The sequence below is a fragment of the Platalea leucorodia genome, assembly GCF_965183815.1.
Source record: "Platalea leucorodia genome assembly, chromosome: 1".
Lineage (NCBI taxonomy): Eukaryota > Metazoa > Chordata > Aves > Pelecaniformes > Threskiornithidae > Platalea > Platalea leucorodia.
In genome coordinates, this window is record NC_138823.1 from 781,554 (window position 1) to 797,333 (window position 15,780).

The 15,780-nt window shown below is 55.5% G+C and overlaps 1 protein-coding gene across 6 annotated transcripts in view; it reads left to right on the top strand.

The window, feature by feature from the left end:
• Positions 1-15,780, top strand: part of HSF1 (heat shock transcription factor 1) — a 68,952-nt gene that overhangs the window by 35,346 nt on the left and 17,826 nt on the right. For all 6 annotated transcript variants that reach the window (XM_082308205.1, XM_082308206.1, XM_082308208.1 and 3 more), the window contains 3 exons: positions 11,484-11,559; positions 11,938-11,999; positions 13,472-13,568. In XM_082308205.1, coding sequence (XP_082164331.1) covers positions 11,484-11,559; positions 11,938-11,999; positions 13,472-13,568 — 235 coding nt within the window. The remainder of the gene's footprint in view (positions 1-11,483; positions 11,560-11,937; positions 12,000-13,471; positions 13,569-15,780) is intronic.

Below are 15,780 nucleotides of genomic sequence, written 5' to 3' on the forward strand. Positions count from 1 at the left end.
TACCGCAAGTGGTCCCCAGCCTTGCTTAGAGCGAGGCGGCGGAGGTGATGGGGATCGGCCGCCCAGTCTGCGGCTCTTTTTGGTTCTGCTCGTAACAAAACGAAGGCTTGCCTTTGTGCAGGTGCGCTATCGACATCGGCGGCTGGAGCATCTGCCACTTCAAAAAGGAGGTGGCAAGAGCTTTTGCAGTGGAAGGGAAATGAGGCTCCTGGAACTCGGTTGCCATTAAGCCTGATTTTATGGAAAGAAGACTGCATGTGCGTAATGAAATTTTCCCCGAGAGCCAGAAAGGAAAAGGATACCTGCGTGTCTGGAGCTGGCCGCTCGCAGGCAAGGCTGCGGTGCTCCTGGAGGAAGGGCCAGGTTTCTGCGGTCCGCAGCGGCTTTCGTGTATCCCTAATTGCAAGCGTGCTATGCTTCGGTTTTGCGCTCGCTGCTTGAGTTTCGTTGGCTGAACTCTGGCTCTTCCAGCCTTGCGCTGAGACTGTGGTCCTTGCTTTTATGACCTCTAAATTGGACAATTGTAATGTGTTGTTTTATGGCCTTCCTGTGCAAAGGTTGCGCGGGCTCCAGCTGTTCAGAGATTGGGGCCAAAACGCTAACTCTGCTACCAGGGCCTCCACATGTCAGTCTGGGCCTGGGGGACCTGGGCTGGCTCCGAGTCAAACATCAGCTTGATCTTAAAACGGCTTTGATGGCTTATAATGCTGAGTATAATGTGGGATCTGCGTGTTTTATCTACGCTGCTGCTTTTTATGAGCTTAGTCACTGCTTGAGATCATCTGAAGTCAGTTTTATTGGTCATTCCAAACCGTGGGTTAAAGACCTGCGGAGTACTCGTTTTTCAGTGCGGCGATCTAAATCTGAAATTAATTACCACCATAGTCTGACACAGTGATGTTAAAATAACTCAACCCAACTGGCATCTCTTAACCCTGGTTTGTTGTGTAAGCTGCTTCCTAGCAGGTCCGTGTGGACGGTCTGGAGCAGGATTTTCTCCTTTTCACGGCGAGCTCTTTGCTCTGGTGCCTGCGGCTGGGCGGCACGTGCAGGCATCTCGCCGGTTATGGAGGCACCGGCTTTGGGCAGCAGGTTCGCGCCGTCTCTCCGGTTGCCTCTTGCGCAGCGCCGTCCTCTTCTCCGTGCCTCGTCTTCACTAATTTGCTTTTTCAGAGTATTCTGGAGGAAGAGCTGCTCGGAGTCTTGTAGTGACTTTGGTCGGGACGGTGGTGTGAGCCTGTGCCCCAGGCTGTGTCCTGAGCTGGCCAGAGCTGGAAGGAGTAGGGCACGTCGCTGGTCAGCCTCCTTCCAGTCCCGTGATCACTTAAGGAGCAGTAAACTGGTCTGGCTTTCTCTTGGTCCTCTGCTTTTTCAGAAGAAAAGCAGAGAACACTTAAAAACTGCAGTCTCCTCTGTCCGTACTCATCCGAAATGGTTCAGAGCAACGTATGGAATGAGGCAGACTCTGCTGGTTCACTAGGAAGAGGAGGAATAGCGCAGTGTTAAATAAAATTGGTTTTGATGATTGATTTACATCTGTATTTTGCTAGTAATGTGCTAGTGGGTGTTACTGCTGCCACGGCTGAAGTTCAATGGTTGTCTTACGCCGGGTCACCACGGGGACCTTAAACACTTTGGTGACAAGCATAGCTTAACCCCGCGCTCGGGACTGACGAGAATCTCCCTGATGCTTACAGGTTCGGTCACCGTGAACTGAGTTTTCCGGATCAGTTCTTTACAAAAGCTTCGCGTGGTGTCAGAGCCACTCTCGTAGCCAGCCTGGTCCGAGAGCTGTTGGCTGTTTAAAGATAACGCGACGGGATCCCAAGATACAAGCTTTTTAATTGAACTGGGAGTTTATTTGGAGAGGCGGTTCGTCTTTCTTGACACAGAAGGATGGGCTCTTCCCCTGGTCGTATGAACTGGTGCTACCTGAGTATTCTGTCGTAGTGAAAATTATTTTAAAAGGTGAGTTACTACCGAGCCAGTCCATCCACCTCTGTGAGACCCCGGGCGTAATGAGCGAGGGGCTGTTACGTGGAGTAGCCTTTCGGGCTCGAGAGCATCTGTCTGTCGCCTTTCTGAAAAAATCCACCGATTCCCGCAGATCTGGGGAAGGGCGGCGTTGCCTCCGCTGGGCTTTGTGACCCAGACCAACGCTGCTTCGCTCTTGTGCTCTGCTCCGGTTTGTGACTGGTTCTGAAGATGCCCGTGTAAGACCTGCTCTTCTCCCCGGCTCTCCCTAGGACAGGGGCTCTCCTGGACGCTCTGCAGCGTGTCGCAGAGCTCTTTCAAGGTGTTTTGCTTGAAAATTGAGGTTAAATCCTTGCTGGGCAGTGATGGAAACTATTGCTCTGCAGCAAGGGTCTTCGTGGCGTTCTCTTGGACATCTCCAGGAGGACCTCACAGATCTTGTCCTTCTCCTTGCCCGTGTTGGTCGCGTGGCTGACAGATTTGGCATCGGCATTTCTCCGAGCGTTCTCTTGGTTTCCATAGAATGAGTGCATTCAAAACGTGAAGTAGCTACGGGTATAACGGATTTACTGGTCAGAGATGGGTATAACGGATTTACTGGTCAGAGGCGGGTATAACGGATTTACTGGTCAGCGACAGGTATAACGGATTTACTGGTCAGCGACGGGTATAACGGATTTACTGGTCAGAGGCAGGTATAATGGATTTACTGGTCAGAGGCAGGTATAATGGATTTACTGGTCAGCTATTCAACTTGACGACAACAGATGTGTCGGGAAAGCATATCGGCATCGGGGTGAGGAGGGTTCTTGCCTGGTCCAGCGAGCTCCCGCGCTCCGAAGGCTGCTGCGCCAAGGGCTGCACCTCCTTTCGTGGTTTCTGGTGTTCCTGTAACGCATTAGTTTATCTCTTTGTGGATGCAGACTTCTGAGGGCTGCGAGTTCTGCGATTAAATTGCCTTGTGCAGTGAAAATACTCTTCTGTTAAAACTTATTGTCGGGTGACTCTTTGTTCTTATTTTGAAAGGGTGAACAAATCATTTTTTCCATATTATTCACGGTTTTACAGGGCTCTGACATATCCCCTTTGATCTCTTCTCCAAGCCTAAAGAACCCTCCTTTCTGTGGTCGTTCCTCCTGCAGAGTTTGTCCACGTCGCCTCGGTTGCTGACCTTTCAGTCCGTACGATGTCAGCGGTAGCGATGACGGCAGGGGACGGTGCTGGGGATACTGGTGTGCAGTGGGTTGATTCAGTGGTATCGTTTGGTCTTTCCCTGGCCTCCGTTACCTTTGATTTCGCCTTTGATTGATCAGTGAGGAAGGTGGAACAGGGGTTTTGCCTCTGTAATCAAAGGATGCTATCATTATCTAAACTCGCCACAAAATTACGTAGGCACTTAAAAAGCTTATTTATAGATTTTTATTTGTCAAGCTAGCAACCTAATAACGCAGCCTGTTGCTGTGTGGTACTAGTTTTTTACAGGATATTCACGTTGTGATTAAGACGGTGACTTTTGAGCCTTGATGAAACAAGAGAGTCTTTTTTCTTGTCGATACGATATAAAAACGCCTCTCTCGTTGCTTTAAGAAAAGTAAATGCCATTTTCTGTGGTGGAGCAGAGGCAGTTAAAACTCTTGAAATTGTTACCTTTACGCTTGTTGGAAAAGTGGAAACGGGTAAACTGGGAACGGGCGCTTTTTGGGGACCGCTGAACGTCTCGGCGTTTAGGAAAACCTACAGAAGGAGCGAGCCTTTGCGGCTGCAAAGAGCAGCTGAAGTTCCTGACCCACGCTTAAACCACGGTCAGCTGTGCCCTGCTCCGTGAAAGGAACACAAGATTTGCCTCGTTTAGGGGGAAGGAGCAGGGTAGGTTTTGCCGTCCTCCCAGAGAGAAGCTTTCGGCCCTCCTTTGCCCAGGAAGGCACGCCGTCGCCTTCAGCCGGCAGCCGCAGGATCCTCCGTCCTCGCCGCTCTCTCCGTTGCCGCAGGATGGGCTGAGCGGCATCTCCCGCGAACGCTGCTGGGCTCCACGTCCTGCAGCACGGGCTGGCCCCACGGGGGTGCAGGGCTTGGGGTCCCCTCTTGCCGGGGACTCTGCAGACCCAGATCTGAACTTTTCCCTGCTCACGGTCCTTGGAATTCAGCTTCCGAGAATCAAAGAGTGTCCTGAGCTGGAAGGGACCCACAAGGATCATAGGATCACAGGATGCTTTGGGTTGGAAGGGACCTTTAAAGCTCATCCAGCCCAACCCCTGCCATGGGCAGGGACATCTTCAACCAGAGCAGGGTGCTCACAGCCCCGTCCAGCCTGGCCTTGAACGTCTCCAGGGATGGGGCATCTCCCACCTCTCTGGGCAACCTGGGCCGGTGTCTCACCACCCTCATCATGAAAAATTTTTTCCTTATATCTAGTCTGAATCTCCCCTCTTTTAGTTTAAAACCATCACCCCTTGTCCTGTTGCAGCAGGCCTTGCTAAAAAGCCTGTCCCCATCTTTCTTGTCGGCCCCCTTGACATATTGAAAGGCCGCAATCAGGTCTCCCCGCAGCCTCCTCCTCCCCAGGCTGAACACCCCCAGCTCCCAGCCTGTCCCCACAGCAGAGGGGTTCCAGCCCTCGGAGCATTTCGGTGGCCTCCCCTGGCCCCGCTCCAGCAGCTCCATGCCCTTCCCGTGCTGAGGACCCCAGAGCTGGATGCAGGGCTTCAGGGGGTCTCCCCAGAGCACAGTAGAGGGGCAAGGTAGAGGATCATCAAGTCCAGCTCCTGTCCCTGCATAGGACAACCCCAAAATTCACACCGTATGTCTGAGGGCGTTGTCCAAATGCTTCTTGAATGTTGTGAGGCTTGGTGCCATGACTCCCTCCTGGGGGAGCCTGTTCCAGCGCTCCACCACCCTCTGGGTGAAGAACCTTTTCCTAATGCCCAACCTAACCCTTCCCTGGCAAATCTTCCTGACGTTCCCTCGAGTCCTATCACTGGCCATCAGGGAGAAGAGATCAGCGCCTGCCCCTCCTCTTCTCTTCGTGAGGAAGCTGCAGACCACAATGAGGTCTCCCATCAGTCTCCTCTCCTCCAGGCTGAACAAACCCAAGTGCCTTCAGCCGCTCCTCGTACGGCTTCCCCTCTAGACCCTTCACCATCTTCGTGGCTCTCCTCTGGGCAACCTCTAGGAGCTTTGTGCCCTTTTTGTACTGCGGTGCCCAGAACTGCACACAGCGCTCAAGGTGAGGCCGCACCAGCGCAGAGCAGAGCGGGACCATCCCCTCCCTCGCCCGGCTGGCCAGGCAGTGCTTGATGCGCCCCAGGACACGGTTGGCCCTCCTGGCTGCCAGGGCACGCTGTTGGCTCGTGTTCAACTTGCCGTCGACCAGAACCCCCGATCCCTCTCCGCGGGGCTGCTCTCCAGCCTCTCGTTCCCCAGTCTGTCTGCACATCCAGGGTTGCCCTGTCCCAGGTGCAAAACCCGGCTCTTGCCCTTGTTAAACTTCATAGGGTTGGTGGTTGCCCAGCTCTCTCGTTAGTCCAGATCCCTCTGCAGGGCCTCTCTGCCCTCGAGAGTGTCCACGGCTCCTCCCAGTTTTGTGTCTTCGTCAAACTTTGATAGCAAACCTTCCAGTCCCGCATCCAAGTCATTTATGAAGATATTGAAGAGCACTGGCCCCAGGATGGATCCCTGCGGAGCCCCGCTAGCGACTGGTCGCCAGCCCGATGTCACCCCATTTACTGTAACCTTCGAGCCCGACGCGTCAGCCAGTTGCCCACCCATTGCAGTATGTGTTTGTCCAGCCGTGTGCTGGCCATTTTGTCCAGGAGGGTACTGTGACGCTGTATTCCTGTCGTATTTACCCTGTTACGTCCGAGGGCAGGACACGTTCCTGGGGATGGAAGCGGGCAGTTTGCCGTCAGGCACCAGAGAGATGAAGGCCTTCAACGGCCCCAGGCTAACGCTGACAGCGATCCTCCTGTCCTCGCTGTCGTGGACAGGCAGAGCAAAACGCCCCGCGCCGTTCCCTGACCTGCTTCTGGGCTTCAACGCGTGCCTGAGCGTAAGGGAGAGGGGGGGACGACGGGGTGGCTTTTTGGTGGCAATGGCAGCTCGTGTGTGGGGAAGACTGAAAAGAAATCCTTTGAATCACAGAATCGTTAAGGTTGGAAAAGACCCTTAAGATCATTGAGTCCAACCGTTCACCCAGCACTGCCAAGTCCATCACTATACCGTGTCCTCGAAGAGAAAGCGAACAGATCAGAGGATCCAGAAATCTTGGTCTGCTGCAGTAACGGATGCTGTGGGTACCAAGCAAACGCGAAACCAGGTGAGGAAATAAGTATAAAAGACGGGGAGATCGCTTTTATTAGGAAGGTCAGACTCGCCTTTAAGCTCAGGTCTTTTTGCTCTCTCCTCGTGTTGCTGAGAAGCAACAAAACGTCGTGCCTCTGTGCCCGGCTCCTTCGGCAGCAGGCATTAGGGCGCTGACTCCAAACACGAAGCCGGGCCCTCTCGCTGCTCCGGAGTGGGTTCGCCATCGGAAGCGACTCGGTCTCAAAACTGAACCTTTTCTCTGTGTCTCGGGTGTTTATGAAAAAGCACTTTTCCTTCTGGGTCCCGATGGCGCCGCTCCCTGCTGCAGCAGTGTCTAGGTTGGGGTTTGGAAAACCAGTGTCGTCCGCGGGCGCCGTGGCCGCTTTGCTGCTGGCGACGCCTGCCGCCCCCGTGCTCGGTCGCGGCTTGCGGCCGGGTTCCCTGCGGGAGCGGGACGCCGCCTCCTCTCGTGAGCTCGCGGGGATAACCAAAGGAAAGCAGAAGCAGCGCTGATGCCCTTTTGATGGCTGCGTTCGGTTCGCGCGCCTGTTCGGTCAGCAGAACGCGGGCAGCCTCTCTGGTGGGGGCGATCATTAATATTCCATATTCCTGAGCTATTTCCAGACTCTAAAGCAAGAGCTATTTAGAGCTATTTCACTCTTTTCCAAGCGTGAATCCCCCCAAAGCTTATACCTGCTGGAGATTAAAGATTGATAGCACTCAAGCCGGGATTCAAAATAGCTTTTTAGTCTAGTAGCTGGTTTAGTGCAAACCAAGGTACGGCTGCTTCCTTCCACCGGACAGCGGGTGTTACAGGGAACGCACGTCTGCGCTCGGTGCCTCGTCCTGCGCGTCGCGACCCCTGCCTTGGTAGCCTGGCTTGCCCGAAGCTCTGCCTCCGACCCTTTCCCTGACGTGCCGGGTTCCCCGGGGGGGGACCATACCCTGCCCTCTAAAGCTGGTCCAACGCATCTTCCTCTGGGTATCGCGGGCGGCAGCCCAGGAGCTGACAGCTCAAGTATTGACCTTAAAACAATAGCTTAAAAAGGAGTTTGAGCAAAGGACAGCGACAGTTTGCAAGACACCGCAGGAAAGGCCCGAATCAGGGTTTGACTGCAGACAGGAGTTACAGAGGTGGGGAGTGAGGACTTAAAAATTACAAGGTGCCGAATCGAAGGTCCTGCTCTTCCAGCTCCGTTCCTGACGAGCCTGTTCGCAAAGGGCGGGAGGAGAGGAGCAAGGCAAGCACGTAGCGCTGCAGCCCTGGAGCGATCTCCTGGCAGCGGCGTGGTGGGTTAGGGGCTTCCCGAGATACAGGTGATGCCCTGGTACCTAATGGTCCTCAGTAGGTTTGTTTTTCTTTGTGTGATTTTGTCCGATGCCCCCTGGGATCTGGCAGCAGAGGTCTGCATCTTAATTACGTGGTGTCTGGAGAACCGTGTCCCTTTGTTTGTACTGAATCTGCCAGCTGCTGACTTCAGCTGATATCCCCAGCCTCAAATCAGGAGGGAGAGGGAACAGTTGCTGCCTGTTCGCCTTCGCTTTGTCTTTCGACTTCACCGCTGTGGGGCACCGGGTCGGTGCTTTGCAGAACCGCTCATTTACCGTGTCACGGTCGCCTCTCTGAGCAGCACCGCTCAGCTCCGGGCGCCGGTTTTCTGTACGTGTGCTGCTTCCTATTTTTCTGGGTAATTTTCACCTGCCGCAACGCATCGCTCTCACTCGCGGGTACTGCCGTAACCAACACAGATTTCCCAGCTTTCCGCCTGTTTTGAGGTCATCCATGGGTGTGCATTAAGGGCCGCGGCGAGGCCGTAGCATCCGTGACCCTCAGCTTTGCTCTGGACCCATACTATGCCTAAATGGAGATCTTTGCCCATTTATTTTTTTTCCAAGCAAATACGGATGTAGCAGGACCCTTCAGATCTTGCTTGGTTTGCTTGATTAAAATCCAGATTTGTTTTCTGTACGCTGTTGTCTGAAGCACTAGAACATCTGTGTGCTGCAGGATGAAGGAATCCCCCGCTTGCTGCGATGCCACGTCTGAACGAATTCTGAAGAACCTTGTGGCAGGAGATAAAAATATTGTAGGGCAGATAAAAGCTCAAATACAAGCTCTGTGGGCATCAAGTGTGTTCGTACACGGTCACAGTCACGTGGCGCGGTTGAAAAAGATGTATTTTCTAGCGTGAGTCTCCAGGGTTCAGACCCCCAAAGCAGGAGACGTAAAAAACTCGAGTTGAGGGGTTTTTTTCTACGCACGCTCCTGGTGAGCGCGTACGGCGCAAGCTGCGTCCTGCAGTGCTGGTGTTTACCTTCAGACAGCGAGGTGCCTCTCCCCTCTCCTTACCCGATTGTAAAAGCCTGGTTTTAAGGAAAATGCCAAGCAGCAGCGCAGCCTTGACGAGAGTGTGACAGCCTGCAAGACTGCATTTTCTTTAAATTGCAAAATATTGGATAAAAAATAGTCATTTATTTCAAGAATTGCTAGCCGTGAAGTCAAGCGCGGCTTCCACCCAGGGTAATTTTATCTGAAAGGAGAGTAACGACCATTTTCCTGCGTGTATGCTGGTAATTAAAGCTCTTTGGAAAGGCTGTTTTTCAAGCAGGACGGACGTTTCTCCTGAGGACCCTTGTACAGCCGCGGTGATAAATGAGCGTCTCTCCTGGCTTCGGGAGATAACAAATGCCATTCTCTGTCTGGCAGAAGCGCCGGCGTCCTGAGCCCCTGGGCTTCGGCGAGAAGGCGCCCGCTCCCTCCGAACAGCCCCGCGTCGGCTCCGCTCTCAAACTGGGGGAGACTGGGTTTGGGGGGGGGGGGGGGGGAAATACACGTGGAGCTGGGAATTCTGCCTGCAGACCCCGTGCTTGCCGCGGCATCCAGCCGCCCGGGCAGCTTTCCAGCCGGGATGGGCGGCTGCTGTGTGCTCTGGCTGGAGGAGCATCGGGTACCGGGGGGCACCAGGGACAGGCAGCCCTTCGCGTGTCAGCCGCTCCCACGCGCTCTCCGCTGCGAAAGAGAAGAGCCCCTTGTCCTTGCTCTGGAGAGGGACCCCGTCGCGGACCCCAGCCACAAACCTTTCTCTAAGGCTGCTGGACCGCGGAAACGTCCCGGCCGCGCGGGGCGAGGGAGGGCGCACCGGGCATCCCCGCGGAGCCGCGGTTTAAGAGAGGCAGGTGCGGAGCGGCGTCCGGGTTTATGCGGTCCTGTAAAATATTGCATAAACAAAACGCTTCAAAGGTCTTTTAATAACTCCCGAAATGAAACGTTTGAAACTGGCCCTTGTAAACTCTTCACCGGCATTTAATTGCCTCATAAAACAGTATGCTAAAGAAAGTATTAAAGGGGTTTTTTGTTGCCCCCAGATCAGTTTAACCCTTCGGGGACCTCGTGTCCAGCTGTTTCTCTCCCGCCGCCTAATGAGCAGTTACCACCTTCTTTCTTTGCCTTTCATGATACATCGCTGGCTCTGATCCACCAGACCTCGACCTCTTTGCATGGCTCAGGTGTGGCACGGGCAGCGGCCGGCGCGGCGAGGACAGCTTCATCTCTGCCTCCGCCCCTTGGGATTTCGGCAGCGGGTGCACGGCTGCGGCTCTTCCCTCTCTAACACCGGGGCCCAGCAATTTCTCGATGCGCTTTTCTGTCCCGAGGCGAATCTCGGAGCCGCGTTCAGGTGGTCTGCGCCGGGGAAAGCTTGGCTAATTTACAGACCTCCCCAAATCCCCGCTGGGGCCCGGAGCAGCAATCCTCCGTGCGCGTAATTGGCAGCTGGTGCGTGGGGAGCGATGGTGCAGCTGAGATAACCGCAGCTGCACCCGTCGATACGAGGGCAGCCCCGTCGCCCCAGCCAGGCACCGGCTCCCACCCCCGAGGCCTCTCGCGTCCCCTTTAGGGACGCCCTGGGTTGGCTGCCGAAAGCGCCGACCGCTCCTCGCCGTAGCCGAAACGCAGCCCCTCGGTCGTAAGCTCAGCCCTTGCTGCGGACGAGCCGGCAGCTCGGGACGGCCGAGGGGAAAACGCTTTCTTTACTCGGGCATCTTTGATGCATCTGCAAGCCATAGCTCGTTTCGAGAAAGTTGGAGTGGTTTCGTGTGAGTTTTCCCTCTCTGAGTTTTTGTCGCCTGCCCTTCTGCTCTGCCGAGGCTCGTCTTGCCCCTGTGTCGTGACCGGGTACAAGCGGGGGCCTCGGGCCGCCCCGTTCTGGGCAGGCTCTGCCGGGCACCCTCGTCCTGCGCCCCTGCCCTGAAGCCCGAGGGAAGCCGTCCAGCCTCCCCTGACTGCCACCGCTGGTTCAACACCCTCCGCGGGGGAAAGTCTCTGAATTAAAATCAGAAAGGGAGATTGTAGCTTGAGCAGTCAAGGTCCCACAAAGCCGGGGGGGGGGGGTGGTGGTGTCCCCCCAAAACCAGCTTGAAATGGCTGCTTTGCTTGCGGAGGAACTCTCTGGGACTGAGACCTATCGGCGCTGCGGTCACATAAACGTATAACGTAAACCACATCACCTGGGAGCTCCTCGGAGCTCGGGTAGCTTTAAGAATAAGAGAAAACGTTGTAGATTTATTGCTAATTTCGCCATTGTCTTTTATGTTCCCAGAACACACAAACCCAATCATTGCTGGTTTCATTTCTATGCATAGAAAAGCCAAATACGGAGTTCTAAAAAAGGGTGTAGAGTTTGGGAATTGCTGCCGCAGGAGAAAACGCGAGGGGTAGGTGCTGCGCAGCTCCTCGGTGCGCTGGCCGCGCAGCCCACGCTCCGTCCCGACGCAGCCCGGGTCTGGGCCTGGGCGCGGAGCTCGCTCCTCCTCGGCTCCCCCCCCTTGTCTCTCGAGAAGCCGATTTACAGCCGGCCCGGCGCGCACCTGGGCTAGATCAAGGAGATTGAGCTCGGTCACCGGGGGCCTTTCCACAGGGGCGCAGTAATGGCTCGTAGCAGATGTGAACGGCTCGCTCTCTCCGGGTGAGGCTCTGTGTTACTGCCCACGTGTGAATAGCTGCTGTTTCTGGAGCCGCGCAAGCTAAACCGATGGCAAAGCAAAGTTAATGAACGCAATTTCACCCGCGGCCCCAGGAGGCTGTAAATGAGCCAGTATCTGGAGATGTCGGCAAATCCCCCGCTGCGGTTTTCCAGCTTGCCCCGTGCTTTATTTGCTCTGCCTGAGAGGCTGCGGGTTTTTTTCTCAGCTGGCTTTTCCTTCTCTTGCAGCGAGAACGAGGCGTTGTGGAGGGAAGTAGCCAGCTTGAGGCAGAAGCATGCCCAGCAGCAGAAAGTTGTCAATAAGGTAAATCCTGGTCTTCCAGACGGAGGGGTTGGGACGCTCTTGTATTCGTTTATCTGGGTAGGTAGCGAGCAGGCCGGGCACCTGCAGGATCGGGGGGATGCAGTGGCGTTCATTCTGTTGAAGAATAATTTTGATGGCTGTTTTCTCCCTGTTACCATGAGATTCTGGAAGCCCAGCGGGGAGAGGCTAAATCGGGGCCGGCAGCGTTACAATGCAGAGTTCAGCCGGCTGCCGCGGACCGGGTTTACCCCTGGCCTTCGCCTTTGTGCTTTGGGTTGCAGTCAGCGCTCTGACCGAGCGGTCCCAGAGCTATTTCTGCTTGTCCAAGTACTGTGCACGCCGTAACGGGTTTTTTTTTTTCCTTTTTTCTCCCGGCAGCTTATCCAGTTTTTGATTTCATTGGTGCAATCCAACCGTATTCTTGGGGTGAAGAGGAAGATGTAAGTCTGCATTTCTACATCCAGATAAAGATTCCCTGTCTGAGAGAATAAAGAGAGGATCAGCAGAGTGGGTCCCCCAGATCTCTGTCTGCCGTAGCAGCCTGGCCAGTGGGGTAGGACTGGACAGCGGTCATTGGGATCATGTGAGCCTTCAAGTACTTGCTCCAGCCAAAACCAGCTAACACTGCTATGCAACCGATGTCAAGAAGGGTTTGCGAGCCAGGCCACATAAGCCCCTGCAGAACCTACTTCGTAGCTAACCACCGCAGTCTGTGAAACTGCTGCTGCGCTAGGGCAGCGCATGCAGCGAGGGCTGGGGTCTTGCGCTGCCAAAACAGCCTCTCGGCGCTGCCAAAACAGCCTCTTGGCGCTGCCGGGGTATTTCTGTCGTTACGTGGAAAGGGAAACGTTGGCCCATCCAGACCAGCCTCCTGCTGTCACAGGCTGCTGGGACGCCTGCACAGACTAATCGCGCCTGCCCTCAAACGCGCGGCGGATTATTTTGCCCCTTGCTAGTTGTGCTGGCTGACCATTCGGTACTTAAGTACCGTAAGCGATTAAGAACAATTCCAGGCTAATTTGTTTTGGCCAGTTAATAGCTACCTGGGTCCGTCCCAGGGTTGTGCTGCGGCACGGTTACTTCTCCCTCCTTAGCTTTTGCAGATGGTTCTCCTGTTGTGTCTCACCCGACACTCCACGAGGCTGACCAGGCCCCGCTCTGCCAGTCTCGTCCTGCGAGACGGGCTCCTCCTCCACCTGGTTTTTTGCCCTTGTTCACGTATGAACCGGCAGATCCTCTGTCGTGTGTCTGTTTGTCCCGTGTCGCCTGTCGAGTCGCAAGGCTGTCCTTTTGTGTTTGAACAGTGCCCAGCAGCACCATATGGCAGACAACACCACAGCAGGCTTGATTATTATTAATGAAGATAGTGGGGTTTTATACAGTGGTAATGTCCAAGACATGCTGAAATGATTTATCTTGTAAGGAGAAAGCGTTTCTCCGCAGTACTCAAGTACATGAAAAGGGCCACAGAAGTGGCTGTGTCACAGCTGACCACCAGTAATCCATCTTTGGAGCAGTTGGCCGTGGAGAAATGAAGCCAAGCAGAGCACTGACAATACAGGCCCGCAGAAGGAGGTGACCGGGGACTATAAAGAAGTCCTCTGAGGCCTGAGGTTTTACATTTCTGCTCAATAGACTTGCAAAATGTAGCCCGGGGGCTGGTCACGGGGGCTCGTTGTGTTCCTCTGTGTCGTGGGGCTGCTGCTCTGCCGTACTGACACAGCCACCCCCCGTGGCCACGTGCCCCTCCGGGCCACCCAGACCTGGGGACAGTCGCGCGTTGGCCCCTCTCGGGTGGGTGCAAGGACGCAGTTCGGGGGTTGGGACGGTGGGCTCTGCCGGGGAGACGCGGTGCCCGAGAGCCGGTGCCGGCAGCGCAGTAACTCCTGCGGTGTTTGGGAATCTTTTGCAGCCCCCTGATGTTGAACGACAGCAGTTCAGCACATTCCATGCCGAAATACAGTCGCCAGTACTCCTTGGAGCACGTCCACGGCTCATCCCCATACACAGTAAGTACGCCGTGCGCGCCTGGCCTTGGAGAGGGGGACGAGGACGCAGCTTCGCGGGGAGGGACCCGTTGTAGGCTCTTCTCCAGCTGGTCTTGCCTTTGTACCACCATTTGCTCACAACCTCTTTGTTTTGTTTGGCAACGTATTTTAAGGTGGCAGCTGCGTTCTAGCTTAGCCAAGGAGGAGAGAGCTGTCAGCGGGTCATTCTCCGTGATAGCTGTGATGGGGCCGAGGGTTTGACTTGCTGCCCAAGCGAGGAGTTATCTGAATTCCGCTGAAAGCAGAGATGGGTTGAAGTGGTGCCTTCTTGCTTAGCCTACATCTGCTGACTTGGTCCACGTTTTGGTTTTGTCACAAACAAAACACATCTGGTGGCAGTCACGCATCTGATGTCAGTCGATCCCTGCTAAACGTTTGCTCATATTGCCTAATTAATGTGTGACCATGTATAATTAGCATTATTCCCTCCAAAGAAGCCTCCTTTCAGTCAGGGAAGGTGCCGTGGGTTGAGACACAAGTAGCAAAGACCCAAGTGATCAGAGCTGAATTGTGGAGGTAGGGAGCAAGGTGGGAAGAGCGTAGTAAAGCCAACTGGTGCTCGTGCACAGAATAATCCCCAACGTGAGCAAGGTTGTGTGGTGTTAAAGCCTTGAGGTGAGAGAGCAGGCGAAGGGGTCTCCTGCAAGACGTCGTCGATGTATGGCCCAGAAGAAACGAGTTCTTAGTTGGCTGTGGACGTTCAGACCTTGGCCTCGTTAGGGTGGGTGAACGCCATGCAGTCACCCAGCTGCCTGCTCCAGGAGCGCCTCACCCCGCTGCCTGCAGGAGGTGGCCTCGCGGTGGCACGGCGTTACGGGAGTCCGTAAACGTGTGCTCCGGACCGTCCTTCGGATTGCTGCTGGATCCCAGTGAATCCTGAGGTTTTGTCTGTCCTGTGCACCTTTGGATGTGCTGCTTCCCCTGGCTGTTCGGTGGCCGGTGAACACAAGGAGTCTCCTCCGAACCCCTTCACGCTGGCCCTCGGTCCTCCTTCAGATGAGCTGCGGGCTTGCTCCCGGGCCTGCGTGTGTTGAGTCTGCTCGGCCTCCGAAGCCAGAGGAGGGGAGCGGAGCCACAGAATCACAGAACCATAGAATCGTTACGGTTGGAAGGGACCTCTGAGATCGAGTCCAACCGTTACCCTAACTGCCAGGGCCACCGCTAAACCACGTCCCTCAGCACCACATCCACACCGTTTTTGAACACTTCCAGGGACTGTGATTGCACCACTGCCCTGGGCAGCCTGTTCCAATGCCTGACCACTCTCTCCGTGAAGAAATTTTGCTAATATCAACCCAAACCTGCCCTGGTGCAGCTTGAGGCCGTTCCCTCGCGTCCCATCGCTTGTTCCTGGGGAGCAGAGACCGACCCCCCCGGCTCCAGCCTCCTTTCAGGCCGTTGCAGAGAGCGAGGAGGGCTCCCCTCAGCCTCCTCTTCTCCAGGCTGAGCCCCCCCAGCTCCCCCAGCCGCTCCTCCCCAGCCTTGTGCTCCAGCCCCTGCCCCAGCCTCGCTGCCCTGCTCTGGCCACGCTCCAGCCCCTCCATGGCCGCCTTGGGGTGCGGGGCCCAGCGCTGAGCACAGCATTCGAGGGGCGGCCTCACCAGTGCCCAGTGCAGGGGCACCATCGCCTCCCTGGTCGCTCGTGCTGCTCTTTCCCTTTCGACCCGATAGCTGCAGTGTGCCTGCACATAAACCCTGTCATTGCGACACTGCGCGATGCTTTGAACGGTGAGAGCTGCCCGTCTTCGTGCCGTGCGGGTCTCCGACCGTGGGCTCTGACTTAGCGCGAGGTTGGGAGACTCATCCCGTGCCCTGGGAAGCCGCGTTCGTGGCTCTCCCTGCGGGCGAGCTGGCTGGCTCAGCGCTTACTGCTGATAGGAGAGGTGTGACACGTTCGGTCACTCTTTGCTTTTAATCACCTCGGGCCTATGCTAATCGGCTAAATCTCATGTCGTGACATGGTTGTTTTCATTTTAGATGCTCCGTTTGATCCGGTTCATAGCAGCGTGTGCCCTGGGAAACGGCACCACTTCAATTCGGGGCGTCTCGCTTGGTCTGCGCGCCCCTGCTTGCCTGGCATGGGAAAGCCAGCTGGCGGTTCTTGGCCAGAGCCGCTGCGTGAATCAATGTGCTTCTTTATACTGATCCTCTGGCAACGCTGTAGTCCGGGAGC